Source organism: Bufo bufo, chromosome 6, assembly GCF_905171765.1.
Source record: "Bufo bufo chromosome 6, aBufBuf1.1, whole genome shotgun sequence".
NCBI lineage: Eukaryota > Metazoa > Chordata > Amphibia > Anura > Bufonidae > Bufo > Bufo bufo.
This window is the reverse complement of record NC_053394.1, coordinates 93,260,333-93,277,326: the sequence shown is the minus strand read 5'-3', so window position 1 is coordinate 93,277,326 and position 16,994 is coordinate 93,260,333. Positions and strand designations below refer to the sequence as shown.

Below are 16,994 nucleotides of genomic sequence, written 5' to 3'. Positions count from 1 at the left end.
GAGTTGCTTCTCATTTCTTAAACAACCATGTCGAAAGACACATCTCGTGGTCGTGGAAAAGATGTTAGTCTGTTTGAGAAGGGTCAAATCATTGGCATGCATCAAGCAGAGAAAACATCTAAGGAGATTGCAGAAACTACTAAAATTGGGTTAAGAACTGTCCAACGCATTATTAACAACTGGAAGGATAGTGGGGACACATCGTATTCGAGGAAGAAATGTGGCGGGAGAAAAATCCTGAATGATCGTGATCGGCGATCACAAACGTTTAGTGAAATCAAATTAAAGAAAAACAACAGTAGAACTCAGGGCTATGTTTAATAGTGAAAGTAAGAGCATTTCCACATTCACAATGTGAAGGGAACTCAAGGGATTGGGACTGAACAGCTGTGTAGCTGTAAGAAAACCACTAATCAGTTAGGCAAACAAGAAAAAAAGGCTTCAATTTGCTAGGGAGCATAAAGATTGGACTCTGGAGCAATGGAAGAAGGTCATGTGGTCTGATGAGTCCAGATTTACCCTGTTCCAGAGTGATGGGCGCATCAGGGTAAGAAGAGAGGCAGATTAAGTGATGCACCCATCATGCCTAGTGCCTACTGTACAAGCCCGTGTGGGCAGTGCTATGATCTGGGGTTGCTGCAGTTGGTCAGGTCTAGGTTCAGCAACAGTATGTGCTCCAAGAATGAGGTCAGCTGACTACCTGAACATACTGAATGACCAGGTTATTCCATCAATGGATTTGTTCTTCCCTGATGGCATGGTCATATTCCAAGATGACAATGCCAGGATTCATCGGGCTCAAATTGTAAAAGAGTGGTTCATGGAGCATGAGACATCATTTTCACACATGGATTGGCCACCACAGTCCAGACCTTAACCCCATTGAGAATCTTTGGGAAGTGCTGAAGAAGGCTTTGCGCAGCAGTCAGACTCTACCATCATCAATGCAAGATCTTGGTGAAAAATGTATGCAACACTGGATGGAAATAAATCTTGTGACATTGCAGAAGCTTATCGAAACAATGCTACAGCGAATGAGTGCCGTAATCAAAGCTAAAGGCGGTCCAACTAAATATTAGAGTGTGTGACCCTATTTTTTTTTTTTGTGGCAACTTGTTTTTTGGACAAGCAGTGTATATAAGAGAGATAAAGAGTTCTGGGTGAAAAGATTAATGGAAGTCTTCTCATTTTTAAAACAGGTGGGTTGTTTACCTACTTCGATGGGGGAGGCAACGATTACATTAATTCCTAAGGCGGGTAAGGATAGTAGGGATCCGGGCTCATACCGCCCAATATCTTTAATAAATAATGACTATAAAGTATTGGCTTGAGTCTTGGTGAGAAGACTGAAGGGGTAATTATGAATTTAAATCATAAAGATCAAAACTGTTTCATCCCAGGTAGATCAACTACTCTTAGGCGCCATTCACACGTCCGCAAATGGGTCCGCATTCGTTCCGCAATTTTGCGGAACGGGTGCGGACCCATTCATTTTCTTCTATGGGGACGGAATGGATGTGGACAGCACACAGTGTGCTGTCCGCATCCGCAAAAGATAGAACATGTCTGTCACGGCTGAGGATGGGGGAAACCCTCAGCCGTGCAATGTCTCTCTGGAGTATAGCTGTTAGGCCAGGAATCAGGGAGCCAGTCACCTCCTATCACATCCCTAATTCTGACCCTGTCTCCTAGCCGTATGAGCCGACCCTGATGGTGGGAGGGCTCATACACTGGAACCTGTAATTCCTACTAGCCCTCAGGGTGGCCCTGGACTAGGAGCAGGGCAAGACGACCTGTTCCTCCTAGACACGGAGCAACAGGAGTCTCACTGGCCAAGCTATAAAGGAGAAGGAAAACATATACAGACATATGGCAATGGCAGGTAGTTGAAACTAGTATCACACCTACCTGCCACAAACACACAGCCTGGAACCCGTGCACAAGTGCTGCAGTCCACAACAACATAGACGGACACAGCACACACCAGACAGGAACCCAGGACCAGATCTCTGTTAACAGACGGATGTCTGAGCGTTTTATTATTGAGAGGGGTATGAGACAGGGGTATGGAATTAAACCTGGTGCCGTTGTTTCGAAAAATGAAAGAATTAAAGTATGGAATAAGCTCCCTATAAGTAAAGCGGACAGGATAGCCTTGATAAAAATGGTGTTGCTACCTCAATTATTGTATATTATTCGGAACTGCCCTATTTTTTGGGCAATACGTTTTTGTTTTTTTTAATTGAAATTGTTCAATGAGCTCATTTGGGCTGGTAAGAGAGTGAGGAAAAAGTTACCTTGGTTCACTAGGGCATATGAATATGGGGGCCTGGAAGTACCGGATATGAAATTATATTATCTCTCAGCTAACATTGCACTGATAATGAATTGGGAACAACTGGATTTTTTACAACATTTGGAGAGTAGTATTGTGGGTTCATTGCCTAACATATTTGCATTAATTAAGCAATTGTATAGTAAGGGTGTATATAGACTCCCAATGGTGAAGATGTTGGTGGAGACGTGGGGAGCACTTAAGAAATATTTGGGTGTGAAGGGTATTACACGGATGTCTCCTTTATGGTATAACAGGGCATTGGGAGATATTACATTCTTTGGTGAAGTTAGGTATTGGATTAGAAAGGGAATGTGGTTTATAGCACAGTATATTAATGACAGGGAATTAAAATCTAGGGAGGATTTATTTATTTAGGTGATGATAGGGAAAGTTTTTTTTTAGATTTAATCAATTATTGGCAATTTTAAGAGTGTTAAAAATAGGAAGGAATTGGTATTAAGTTCACATGAAGTGTTGAATTTTGTAACAGGGTGGAAGGGTAGTTATAGGTTAGTCTCAACTTTATACAAAAAGTTAAGGTTAATTAGAGAAATGAAGTGCAATAGTAAGCTAGCATGGGAAAAAGACGTAGGTCCCAAATTGGAGGAATATTGGAAGAGTTTTTGGTTGGCGAGTAATTACCTGAGAAATCCTTCTCAATTTTTGATTCTACATTGGTTATATGTGACCCCTAGATGGCTTCATAAATTTTCAACTAATACCCCAAATATTTGCCCTAGATGCGAAAATAGTGACGCGAATATTACTCATATGTGGTGGCGCTGTCCTAAAATACAACTTTTGGCACGATTAGTGATATTTTTGGTTTTAAACCAAGTTATTTGTGTTTTGGGTGAAATCCCGAGCAATTTATCAAAAGATATGGATTTTATGATGTATAAATCTCTCTTTCTGGCTCAATTATTAATTGCTAGAAATGGATGGGCTCTGCTGTGCCCACCGTGAGGGAGTGGATTAACATGATGTCACCTCACCTGACATGAGGCAGAAGGAACAAGGTTGCAATAGTGGCTTGGGCCCACCCATGGTGCACTTAACTGCTCACTAAATTACATATGGATTAAAGGGGTTATCCATGAATTATTGGCCTATCCTGCTTAGTATTGCAGCTCAGCACCATTCACTTAAATGAGACCGAGCTGCACCTAGGCCACGTGACTGATGTACGATGACGTCAATGGACTAGGAAAAGGTCTAAGCGCTTTAAACAGCAGATCAGTCGGGGTCCCGGAAGTCAGACCCCTACCAGTGTGATGATGGTTTTTTTTTATTACTTTTTTTTCAAAATGAAGCAAGGGATCACCAAGGGAAAAGTTTCATTACATTCAGCCGATCTAGCCCTACACTGTGCCTGGTTTATCAGTGAGTTTCCTGGTGACAGATTCCCTTTATAGCTTAGCAACCCTCCAGTTCACAATTCCGCAATAAATGCATAATGTATAGTTAAAATACCTGGTACCCTCCTTTTTAATCTACTGGAACTTTTCCTTCGATTTTTTATTCTCTAGCCACTTTTGGAAAGTTGCAGACCAGTGATGAACAGCGCTGGAGCCTGAGGTGAGTAACCACTTGACACCAGGTAACTTGACTACCTATTTCTCCCTGCTATGTACTCTGCCCTGTCCCCTATTACCAACTGCTTCCCAATTTTTTTTCCAATAGGGAGCCCCTTTGGGCCAGATTTATCATGACTCTGACAGCTCACTCCACTTTAACATATGGCTAAAGTCAGTTTTAGCCAAGTCAGATTTATGATCGGCCCTTTAAGACTGTAATAAATGTGGTTTGACGGTAGCAGTTTATCTGTCAGTAAGCAGCTTTACAAAAGTCGCACATCTTTACGAAAAAGTCGCACGTTTTTATGAAAAAGTCGCATGTTCTATTAAAAAGTCTCATAAGATAAGCATGGTCCTCACTGGAGTGAAATTGCGACTTTTTAAATAGTCCCAATAGTAAATCTGTCTAGAGATTCATTTACATAAGAAAACACGCCCACTTTCAGAAAACTGGCGAGCATAGTGCAGAGCAGAAAAAAGTCGCAAATTTGTGCGCAGTTTTAGCGTTTGGGACTTTTTCACTCCATTATTCTGACCTGAACTAATGATAAATCTGGCCCTTTGTCTTTACACTTTGTGGCGTAGCTGTCACCCTAAAGGGATTTTCCACAGGTGGATTTTAAGGCAAGTCAAGTGTTGGCATGATGGTGTGGGAGTCCTCATTCTTGGTGAAGAAATTGCCAGACATGCATGATCACTGGGATCAATGGCGGTTCAACAACCGATATTCCCACCAGTCACACTTCTATGGTATGTCTGACAAGCCATAAAAGCCTGTAGGCGGAAAACACGACCATCAGCTGGCATTTCAAACATTTATAATACATTTATTTTTCTTTGAATATAAAAAAAATTAAATTTAAGTGTCAGTCAGAATAATAACAGCTTGTAGAACCAAATATTAAATGTTTTTTAATCAACCAACAGAGCTGGATGGAGTCATTTGTGAACAGCAGGACAGTCCTTTCCTGGTCTGGACTGAAAAACACCATTCACGGCAGAAACGCCCACACAATCACTTGCCATCGTCTTGGAGAGGTCATGTCTTTGCCATCCTGATGAGGCAACCTCCAGGGCATGGGCTTGCAATTTACCATTAAGGTCCATGAATCTAGAGCTGGATCCTGCCCCAGTGTTACTCTTCATTCTTCCACTTGTCAGCCTCTTTACCACCTCTAGCAGGTTTCGTTATTTTCGTCACCCTTTTCTTAGGCAGCTGCTTTATAGATTTTGCCTTGTGCATCACTGCTGGATCTTTAATTAGTCGCTTTCTTGCCTTAAGCCGTATAAGATCTTCTCTCCCAATTTCAAGCATCTGCTCCTCCCAAGCCTTCATTTCATTTTCATATCTGATCTTATCATCTTGAGCTAATTGTATATACATCTGTAAGAACACATGGAAAATTGTTGGAGCACAAGTTTATTAAACGCTGTGTAACGTGAAATACAGAAGGTTGAAGGGGTAAAAAATACCTCTGCGGTCTGGTCACCGACGGAGGATCATTCTTAAAGGGAATCTGTCAACAGCAACCTCCCTATCCAACTAACTGTGGTTCACCTCATTAAAATGCCGTTTTTTTTTTTGTTAATCCGAGGCTGTTCCCAAGCTATCACACTTTTTTCTTAATAAGCAAATTAGGCCTTAAGTGCAATGACGGCATCACCACTGCTCTTGTTGCACCCAAGCTCCACTACTTTCTGTGGCCAACCAATCCCTGGTTGCTTTACCAATGCGTGGCCCTGTCAGTCCAAGCAGTCAGGGAGGGGTTGCAACAGAAAGGAGTGGAGCTTGGGTGCAACAAGCACAACGGTGACACCATCAGGAACAAAGCCTCAGATCAACAAAAGAAAAACAGCATGTCCATCAGGTGAACCACAGCTATGTGTCTATGCAAATGTTTGGATAGGGAGGTCACTGGTGACACATTCCCTTTAAAGGGAAACTGTGATCAACTTTATGCGGACCGTACTGAGGGCAGTATAAAATAGTGACAGACTGATTTCAGCGGTGTGTCACTCATCAGATAAAAGTGAGTGGTTGCCGATAACCAGCATCATAATCATTGCAGCCCAGGCCTTGAAAAGAGTCAAATCTACCTGCAAAGAGTCATGGTTATTCATAATCTCCTGTTTTCCCACCTATCTGCTGATGACTGACAGTCTTCTACCTAGTTTTCTCCCTTTCTCACTGGGAGAGAACTGCCAATCATCAGCAGATGGGTGAGAGTGCAGGAGATTATGAATAACCATGACTCTTCGCAGGTAGATTTGACTCTTTTCAAGGCCTGGGCTGCAATGATTATGATGCTGGTTATCGGCAACCACTTACTTTTAGCTCATGAGTGACACACCGCTGACATCAGCATGTCTGTCACTACTTTATGCTGCCCTCAGTGAGGTCAGCATAAAGTTGATGACAGGTTCCCTTTAAAGTGAATTTCCCATCTCATAAAGTGATGGCATATGGCCATCACACAGTAATTGGTGGGCCTGCTCCAGCATTGATCCTGAGAATGAATGGGGTATGGCACTGGTGTAGCTCCCTGCATAACTGGGGGCTTGAAGTCCCACAGTGCAGGAGCTGCAGCTAGTACATTCACTTAAATGGAGCCAAGCTACAGCATCCTGCGCAGCCTGCTGCCACTGTGAATGGTGAAAAACAGTGAAGGAGACACAGCCCTGCTCCCACTTTCTTCTCAAACCTGGTGGGGATAACGGAGGTCAGACCCCACTGATTATAAAGTGCTGACATCTGCTAATGATATGCCATCCACTGGATGGCACGGCAGCGGCTTGGAGCCCTCAGGGCTGGGCTACCAAAATGCAGTTTTGTTGTATAACTACAATGACAATGATAAAAGTTCTTTAAACCTTTGCTGTAAACTTACTATGCTGCGGTATACAGCCTAGTACTTGTTAATGAAGCATGGTCCTTAACCAGTTAAAAGGTGACTATACGAGAACCTGGTTTACCTGCTTTTGTGAGTGGGGTAGTATTCTCCAGTCCTCATGGAGACTCTTCATCTTTCCCTGTAAAAAAAAATAAAAAATAAACAAACATGCAGCTTAACTCTGGAACCTGTAGTCCAAGTATAGTGCCCCATCCCATATTTGCTTCTACCTGTACCTTGCACTGGTTAATGTGATGCCACCATCCTCCACTCAGAACTGGGACATCCATTTACATTATTCTATGTATTTTGGTTACATGCAGAGGCTGAAATCCGACCATGTCATACTCAGACCGCTGCTGGATGTGTAACGATGTGTCTATAGATGGGAGCAGGCATGTTCAGAGCTCAGCAAGAGGTCCAGGAGAGAGAAGGCTATGGGCTGGAGCTGTTTAGACCATGCGGCTGTCTACAAAGGTTTAATGGCTATGGAAACCTTTGGAGCCATTTAAAAAAAATATATAATAATTGAAGCTCAAGTTTTGGAGAACTGCTGATGTGCGATTCCCTAACATCTGCTCATAGGTGAGCTGATCGGAACGTTAGGAAGAAGAGCAGCATCAATAATCAGCTGCAGTACTGTTTGGAAGTACATACCGATAGGGAAGCTCCTCTAGCGTCCTGAAAATGTTCAGACATAAAAATGTTGTAAGCATTTCGGGGCCCTTTGGGTTTTCCAAGTATTGTCAATTCCTAGGATAAAAACAATCAACTGGTTACACATTGTATATAAAAATGAAGGCAAAACTAACAAAACACGACAAGTTCAATGATTTCACCAGTGTCGGACTGGGATGCCTAGGGCCCACCAGTAACATTTATTTTAGGGGCCCACTGTATGGATACATTCAAATATTACCAGCTCAAACAGCAGCGAAATGCTACTAGATGACTGAATATGGGGGCCCCTGCAGCAACTTTGAGAAGGTAGGTCCTGGGGAAAAGCGGATACTGGCCAGCTTTCCTCTATACCTAGAAGACATCTCAACTCTGATCAGTCCGAGCCCGACTATGATCAATGACTGCAGCTTAGCTGCACTGTGTATAAAAGTTCCTGTCTCCATATAAGCCTGGTCTGCTGTTCTGTATCTCCCTCATGCTTTACAGTGCATCGCTGCTTGTTAAATTGCTGCTGTGTGTAAGTGGAAGGTCAGTACGTGGAAAGATGACTAGGTTACAGTAAGGACAGAAGATTATAAACTACAGGGACCCGAACCCTCAGGGAGAAGAGGACTATCAGGAAGCTGCTGCTGCATGTAGATGGAGGGGAGGGGCATTAATAGGGAAGAAGGTCCTCGGGAGCTGCTTTCATCAGCCATTGATTAGTAAACTCCTGACTCCTCCTACAGTGTGCTAAAGAAGGCCTTACAAATCCACTACAACGAGCACAGGGTGTACTGGCTGATCACCTGCTTCAAAAATGGTGACATTCTAGTGGCTGACAGCATCAAGACCAGCAAATTGCCTCTGTTTGCGAGCAGATTAATAACATCTACAGTGTAGTGGTCCATGAGCCCCTGAAACATCTAAAATTTCTCAACATGGATCAGCAGACAAACGCCTATGACTGTGGGGTGTTCGCCATAGCATTTGCCTTTGAGGTTCTGGCAGATGACTGTGAACCCACGGCAATCTTCCAGCACAATGTGATAAGAGACCATTCTGCAGGATTTCCCAAAAAGGTCAATTAGCCACTCCATGTCTTTCATGACATGTCGAGTCCATGAGGAGCCAAGAGATCGCCTTGATCAGAAGCCTGATATTACCGAAAACAGACCTGGATCCTCTACATCACCAAAGCTGCAGTGTCTACCCAACGCCAGAGTACAACCGCTGACCCATGGTACAGGTCTAGAACCCACAGACTTGTTGGCATCGGTAAATAACCAGTGACTTTTCTAAGTTTTATCATCTCCATGTACTGATTGTAATAATGTCTTCTCATGTGATAATATATGTATGTATAGTACCGGTAAGTACTTAGCCACCAAAGGTTCGGGATAATCACACCCCACAAACATAGGCCTTTTAGCTTATGGGCCCCATAACTTTGCTGTGTCTATAGTTATACCTATTATTGGGTGGGGGGGTATATTGGGTATATTGATGATTTGTGATTTTTCTGCTTCTTGATATTTATGGTGTTTTCTGTATAATTTGGACACAGCGGTATACAATGGTCACCACTGGAAATAAAAACAGCCTGGGGTAAAGAAGGCAATTGCAGCAGATCGGATCACCAGAGGTCTGAGACAAAATAAGGCGACCATCTCCTGATCTTCACCAGTGACCGCTGCTAGAAGGTATTGGCCTTAAAGAGGACCTTTCACCATAATAAAACCTCTAAACTAACTATACAGATATGTAGAGCGGCGCCCAGGGATCCCCCTGCACTTACTGTTATCCCCGGGCGCCGCTCCGTTCTCCGGTTATAGCCTCCGGTATCTTCATAGTTAGGCTCCACGCAGGGGAACCTGATGCCGTCTCTTTCTCCTATGCTGTAGCGCTGGCCAATCGCAGCGCTCAGCTCAAAGCCTGAGAGGTTTTTTTTTCTCTCAGGCTATGAGCTGAGCGTTGCGATTGGCCAGCGCTACAGCATGGAAGAATGAGACGCCGGCAGGTTCCCCTGGGTGGAGCCTAACTATGAAGATACCGAAGGCTATAACCGGAGAACGGAGCGGCGCCCGGGGATAACAGTAAGTGCAGGGGGATCCCTGGGCGCTGCTCTACATGTCTGTATAGTTAGTTTAGAGGTTTTATCATGGTGAAAGGTCCTCTTTAAGAACCAAAAAGAGCCCTAAATAAGGTAAGATCCTTTTTACATGAGTCATAAAATATAATGTGATTTATGAGAGTTAATATTAACAACAGACATGATGCTAAATTTTGGCGACACCAGAGCGATGATCACAGAATATTTTAGGATTTAGATTGTCCCCGAAGATGAGCAGAGCAGTGGCCATTAGTGGAAAATCATCCAAATCGCCTGATACATGGCATGTAAGTATGATAAAATTCTAACTGCCTACAGTCACCACTAGGGGGAACTCCCATTGACCTTGATATGTAGATCACCTTGAGCAATGGCTCCCAGAATTTTAAGTATGGAAGGGGGCGTTTTGTATCAGGAAAACCAGGGGTCGAGTAGAGGGGGAACGCGTGGGAACGGCGTTCCTGCACTTTTTTCATGGCAGGAACGCCGTTCCCTTTCAGGGCAAAGGGACCAGGAGGAAGCGGTGAAGGCTTTGTACTCACCGCCGCCTTCCTGGTCCTCGGCTGTCGGCTGTGAGGGCTGCGCACAGGAGCCGAGTGAGTCGCTCTGTGACGTCATTCCGTGCGCAACCTACAGCTGACGAGAGGCACTGGGGGGGCTGACGAGAGGCACTGGGGGCTGCTATGAGGCATGGGGCTCTTATCTGAGGTCTGATTGGGGGTCATTCACATTGGGTTCTGATCTGAGGTCTTATTGGGGTCTTATTAACATTGGTGGTCTGACCTGAGGTGTAATGAAAAATATTTTTTTCTAATTGTGCGGTGGCCACTTCCAGCCCTGAGCCCAGCTGCCTAGAGCACTGATCCGGAGCAGCTTGGAGAAAAAAAGCCTCACAGTCCCACACTCCTGCTCGGCCAAGCCTGTCAGCACCCCTGAGGCCAAGCCTGTCAGCACCCCTGAGGCCAAGCCTGTCAGCGACCCTGAGGCCAAGCCTGTCAGCGACCCTGAGTCTTCAGAACTGTAAGTAAATTATATATAAGGGGAGTTTTTGTTTTGTTTTGATCACAATGTGTACATTTGGCTGAGTCCGCAGCGACACAAATTACAGCATGCTAGATTTTCTGTGCTTTTTTTTTCTTTCCGCTACACGTAGCTTTCAAAAGCCCATTCACATGTATTGTATTTTAAAGGGGTTTTCCCATCTCAGACAATGGGAGCATATCGCTAGGATATGCCCCCATTGTCTGATAGGTGCGGGTCCCTATATATATTTGTTTATTTCATGTTAATTTTGCAGTTGCTTGTGTAAACTGGCACTTTACAATAAATGTTGCACTGAATTTTCAGCGAAATATATATATTTTTTGGGGGGGGTTTTGCAGTGGATATTGGGTGAGTTCCCACACTTTTTTTCCCAGGACTTGACCCCTGAGGAAAACTAAGCTCCAAACCCTATAAAGATATATGAAAAAGATTCTGTTTATATTGGATACAGCAGTGGGTCTCAGAACAAGAATAACAGCTCTAACAGTCAATGACGATGATAAGCGTTGGTATCGCTGTTAGAAACATGGGGCCAAGTTTAATACAGTTATAGGAATTACAATGACCCACAGCTGTATGAGAACGGAACGGAATGCATTTCGGAGCATTACGTTCTGTTAGGTTTTGTCCCCATTGACAATGAATAGGGACAAAACGGAAGCGTTTTTTCCGATATTGAGACCCTATGACTGATCTCAATACCGGAAAATATTAACGCAAGTGTGAAAGTAGCCATAGACAGACACTGTGCTGGTAACAAACAAGTACCTTGGAAACAGTCACCCCACTTACCATATCAAGCTGTGCTACTAATAAGACTTTCTATAAACCTGATGTTTTCTCATAAGAGCACAGATCCCTCGCTTACCCGTCTATATCGTATGTGCTTTCTCTTCACCAGCCTTCTTTTCCGTTTTTCCTTCAGCAGCTCCAGCTCAAGAGGAGTCAACTTCTCCTTGTATTTTCTTACTTCAACTTTATATTTTAACAGCTCTTCATTTGCAGCCTCTATATACGGCTAAGATAAAACAGAAGAAACTAGTGATAATCTGTATCTATAGAGAATGTACCGTATTTTTCGCCCCATAAGACGCACTTTTTCCCCCCAAAAGTGGGGGCAAAGTGCCCCTGCGTCTTATGGGGCGAATGCTGGCAAATTACATCGCAGTCTGCGATGTATTAGTGAGGAGGGGCTGGATAAGGCGGGAAGAGCGGCGGGGCCGTGCAGGCACTGTACTCTGTCCCCGCCGCTCAGTATGTACTGTATTATACGTAGTGTTAATCATAATATCTAAACTGAATAATGATGTGCTCCCCCTGTGCTTACCGGTACACATGTCACGCTCCTGTAGTAAGCACTAGCAACTAGCAGGCAGGCCGGGCGGCCATAACTCACTGAGGTCACGTGCTTCATTCATAACGTAGGCAGAGCAGGCACATGACCTCCGTGAGTTACGGCCGCCCGGCCTGCCTGCTAGCGCTTACTACAGGAGCGTGACATGTGTACCGGTAAGCACAGGGGGAGCGCATCATTATTCAGTTTAGATATTATGATTAACACTACGTATAATACAGTACATACTGAGCGGCAGGGACAGAGTACAGTGGCTCTCCCCGCCTTATCCAGCCCCTCCCTAGGAATCTTTGGATGGGATAATGATGGGGGGGGGGGGGGTCCTGTGGATGGCATTATGATGGTGGGGGGGGGGGGGGGAATCTGTGGATGGCATTATGATGGGGCATCTGTGGATGGGACTGTTATGGGGGGGGATCTATGGATGACACATAGCAGTGTTATCCACAGATCCACCACCCTATAACAGTGCCATCCACAGATCCCCCCCCCCCCCCATCATAATGCCATCCACAGATCCCCCCCACCATCATAATGCCATCCACAGATCCCCCCCCACCATCATAATGCCATCCACAGATCCCCCCCACCGTCATAATGCTATCCAGACCCCCCCCCCATCATAATGCCATCCACAGCTCCCCCTATAACAGTGCCATCCACAAATCCCCCACCCCATAACAGTGCATCATCCACAGATCCCCCATAATAGTGTTATGCACAGACCGCTATTAGTTCAAACCCACCAAAAGCACACCTTTTGGTCAGAGGGAGACCACCAAGAACCACAGTTCGGGAATGGACGGCATTTTGAAAGTGGAGTGAGTCCTGCCAGCCATCATTTTTCAATTAGGTCAGACAATCCCTTTAAAGGGATTCTGTCACCTCCTTTTAGCTTATAGAACTGCGGACATGCACGGCTCGATACCGGTCCTATAGGGCTGTGAGCTTTTATTGTGTTTAAAAAATGATTTTATAGATATGTAAATGACCCTGGTAAGGAGCCCAAGGGGCTGTACGAACCTTCTTGGAGCTCAGCCACGGCCCCCTGTGAAGGAGCCCAGCACCACCTGCGTCCTCCGAATCTCCTCCTTGCACACAGTTAGATTTCCGTGAGCTTGCGCATGCGCAGTGCCGGTATAGTGTTCCTTCCCTGTGCTGGCATCAGCCTCAGGGAAGGAACTGCGCATCGCGAGATTACGGCAATCTAACTGTGAGCAAAGAGGAGATTCGGAGGACGCAGGTGGTGTAGGGCTCCTTCACAGGGGGGAGCGTGGCTGGGCTCCAGAAAGGTTCGTACAGCCCCTTGGGCTCCTTACAAGGGTCTTTTACATTTCTATAAAATCATTTTTTAAACACTATAAAAGCACACAGCCCTATAGGACAGGTATATTGCGGACATGATAGCGGCGATCTAGCCGTGCATGTCCGCAGCTCTATCAAGACTTTTGACAGCTATACAGTTTCTATGATTGAAAAAAAGACCAAAGTCTACCAAGCTCCAGGATGAAGAGAATTAGAACTTCCCTACTGATCGAGAGAAAGGTAAAACAAAACAAAAAACCCCACAAGGCACGTGGACACCAATCTGCACCATAACCGTTCCGAGAGTCCCAGGGATCAGCCTGGCTTCATCTTACTTGTCTTGCAGATTCTGACAGTCCTCTCCATTCCAGGGCCAGCAATTTAGAGATTTCTGGAAGCTTTGCCTCTGTTGTGAGAGAAAAGAAATAAGCAAATATAATGAAAAAAAATCTGGGGGGAAAAAATATGTCAAATTCTGCCAAGGGCCACGCACAAGACGGATTTAGAAAAAACCTCTAACAAAACGAGGGCAGAATCTGTGTGTGTTTTTTATGTTTTTTTAACCAAAGGTTGTTTACTTCAATAAAAAAAAAAGCATTTTCAGTTCATGGTTTTTTGGCGTGGATCTGTGCAAACAAAACACACATGGACACAGCTCTTTTTTTATTCTTCCCAATGCAGATTCGGCCCCTAGATACTCCACATGGGAATTAAATTAATTGGGGGCTGTTTTGAGGTGGGTTTTTTTTGGAGTAATGTGGATGCGTAAACTCTCCAAAATCTGCGCCAAAAAACTCTTTGTGAACCGGCTCCGAGTCTGACGCTCAGGGCTCATTCAGACGACCGCACCGTGTTCAGATCCGCAAAACACGGATGCCGCAATTTGCGGAACTGAACAGGAGGGCCATTATAGAGATGCTTATTCTTGTCTGCAAAACAGGCAAGAATAGGACATGGTCTATCTTTTTTGCGGGGCCACGGAGCGGAGCTGTCCACATCTTTTGTGGCCCCATTGAAATGAATGGGTCCACACCCATTCCGCAAAACTGCGCAACGGATGCAGGCCAATTCACGCGAGATTGCGCACATATTTAGAGGTGCTGGCCACACCTGTAAAGGAAAGCTTACTTAGCTTCCCAGCGTCGGCTCCCAGCTCCTTCTCCGCCAGGCCTGCGAGGCTCTGCTTGGCTAACGCCGCCATGGCGAGTGATTGGCTGCGGTGATGTCAGTGCGGATGTGAGGAAGCCCAGCAGAGCATTGAACGCCTGGAGGAGAAGAGCCGGGAGCCAGTGCCCAGAAGCGGCTAAGTAAGCTTCCCTTTACAGGTCCGGCCAAGTGGACACGTAATGCTGATAACAGCTGACTGTGAGGCTGCCCGCAGGGATACTCGTCCTACCATCAGGGGACCTGTCCACGCCACAAGGTGTCCACGCCAGGCAATCCCTGTAAAGAGATGTTCTCATAGAAACCATTTACGACATCCTGAGAGGCTACACAACGAATGTCTGATCGCAGGATGTTCAATGCAGAATTGTCCAGCGGCTGTATCATACTGACCGGGATACTGTTTCACAAGCAATGGCCGCTGCTGAACCACAAAACGGAGATAGGACGTCAGGGGACGCTTCGGCAAGTCATCGTGAGCTTGCTGCTTTGAGAACCACCTTGCTGCGGAGCACTGTATGGCTGACAGTGCACCCGGGAGGCTGCTGCATCTGGAAATGAGAGAACGGTCACTACATTACTGCATCAGACACAGAAACCGGGGGGATTTCTTTTTAACCTTTAGTTGAAAATTGCATCAGGGCAGGTTCACACTTGCATTAAACGGAACTGGCAGAAAACAGCCTGCCGGAGTTCACTGGATCCTGCTGATTATAATGGGATCTAGCAGCTTTCCGGATCCGTTTATCGCAAGTGTGATCGCACCCTCAAACGAACTTTCCACACTAACAGGTCCATCTGACAAGGAGTAGAAAGACATGATCACTCCCACCTTGCTTTCCTGGTCTAATTCGCTTTTACAGTCCAGAGCTGCATTCACAATTCTGCAGGCTTCAGAGCAGCTCTAAGGCATTAATACAGGCGGCTCTCATTTCTATATATAAACTGTACAAGGATCACAAGCTGATATTGTCTGCTTGATCTATCAGAGCAGGACCGAGTCCGCCTGATGACTATGAGCCCTCGATATCAAAAGAAACCGGAAATATCTGTAGAGTTAACCTCTGTGTCCCTTGTCCTAAAGACAAATAATCCAATAAAATCTCCTATCTTGAGGCGATTACTGGATGAGGGTCAGTCAGAGTCTGCAGGAAGATCAGCGGAAAGGTTCTTCTACTCCTGACGTCTCCGCGTGCCCCGTCTGATAACAAGCATCTGTTCATACAACTCTCTCTCTCTTGTGTTGTTCTTCTATTATTCCTTCTAGAAGTTTATGAATAAAATGCGAGCAATCTACAATAAATGGGTGTTACCAGTTGGGTGGGGATGTTGATGCTCAGTCTGACACTGGCAGCACTGATAAGATAGTGGCAGACTGTGCAGGGAGGCACCCTCAACTGGTAACACCCAGCTGGACCTTAAGTGCAGACTGCTGACAATTCATTCCGAGAATAGAGGAATGGCACATCAGGGAGTCATAAGCAAAGATTCTGCAGATCGGATGCAAGAAGTGACAGGTCCTCTTTAAGGGGCATCTGTCAGCAGATTTGTACCCATGACACTGGCTGACCAGGTGGCAGCTGAAGGCATCTGTGTCGGTCCCATGTTCTTATGTGTCCGCATTGCTGAGAAAAAAGGTTTTTTATATATGCTTTTATATATATATTTTAATATATGCAAATGAGCCTCGAAGAGGCGGGGGCGTTACTGTTACACCTAGAGGCTCAGCTCTCTCTGCAACTGTGGCACCCACTGCACTTTGATTGACAGGCCCAGGTGTTTTCACTGCCTGGCCCTGTCAATCACAGTGCAGAGGGCACAGCAGTTGCAGAGAGAGCAGAGCCTTTAGGTGTAAGGGCACCTAAAATCATTTTACATATAATAGAGAATCATTTTTCACATATGAACATGGGACCAACACCGATGTCTTATGCTGCTAATCGCACATGTAACAGATTAACCAGTGTCCTAGGTACAGATCTGCTGACACCCCACGGCCTTTCCTGGGGGCAGCATAAGGCCTCATTCACACAGTGCGCTTTCCGTCCGGATGCGATGCATGTAGTGAACACACATCACCCAGACGGAGCCCTGGCTCGGAGCACATGAGCGCCCTTCTCACGCCTCATCCTCTACACTGTGAATGGGGCTCGTGTGAAAAACGGAAGGCATCCGGATAGAATGCGTTTTTCCCTGACGTTTGCTAGAAGATCATTAACTATAGAGTCTCAGCCTAGATAAGAACACACTGGCATCTACACGACCATCCACATCACTGGACACCCGAGTCCCCCCGCCGGTCCCCAGGGTTGACACCTTGTAGCCTGTGTGCAGCTGAGCCCGGCCAAGGACTTAACAAGGAGACCGACGCCTCTTGACAGCAGGGACACCATGTCTGAGGGACAAACACGATCGCGGGGTCCCGCTCAGCCGCGCTGCATGCCGGGCCGCTCCTGGCACCTACGTCACTTCCGCTTGCCTTATTTGGGCAATACGTAGAAAGTAAACGCAGGCGCTAAGTATTTCTGTGTCATTTCTAGGTAGTTGA

General features: G+C 45.5%; 1 protein-coding gene across 2 annotated transcripts; it reads right to left on the bottom strand.

Moving 5' to 3' along the window:
• Positions 1-4,722: 4,722 nt before the first annotated feature.
• Positions 4,723-16,919, bottom strand: TFAM (transcription factor A, mitochondrial). Of its 2 annotated transcripts, none has more exons than XM_040435035.1 (7): positions 16,763-16,919; positions 14,840-14,997; positions 13,618-13,688; positions 11,492-11,641; positions 7,464-7,559; positions 6,889-6,945; positions 4,723-5,299 (listed from the first exon to the last, which is right to left on the bottom strand). In XM_040435035.1, exons 1-7 carry the CDS (start codon positions 16,837-16,839, stop codon positions 5,051-5,053), a joined length of 858 nt encoding a protein of 285 aa, XP_040290969.1. In that variant the 5' UTR covers positions 16,840-16,919; the 3' UTR covers positions 4,723-5,050. The 2 variants fall into 2 exon arrangements, with proteins under 2 accessions (XP_040290969.1, XP_040290967.1); XM_040435033.1 differs by having other exon boundaries at positions 16,739-16,905.
• Positions 16,920-16,994: the final 75 nt, after the last annotated feature.

What these genes read in the sequence shown, in the direction of transcription:
- TFAM (XM_040435033.1), bottom strand. Translation starts at nt 16,839, where the DNA reads ATGGTGTCCCTGCTGTCAAGAGGCGTCGGTCTCCTTGTTAAGTCCTTG. An exon ending in TGTCAGAATCTGCAAGACAA is followed by an intron (nt 11,642 to 13,617) that starts GTAAGATGAAGC and finishes GTTTTATCTTAG; the next exon opens with CCGTATATAGAGGCTGCAAA. An exon ending in TACCCCACTCACAAAAGCAG is followed by an intron (nt 5,300 to 6,888) that starts GTAAACCAGGTT and finishes GTGTTCTTACAG; the next exon opens with ATGTATATACAATTAGCTCA.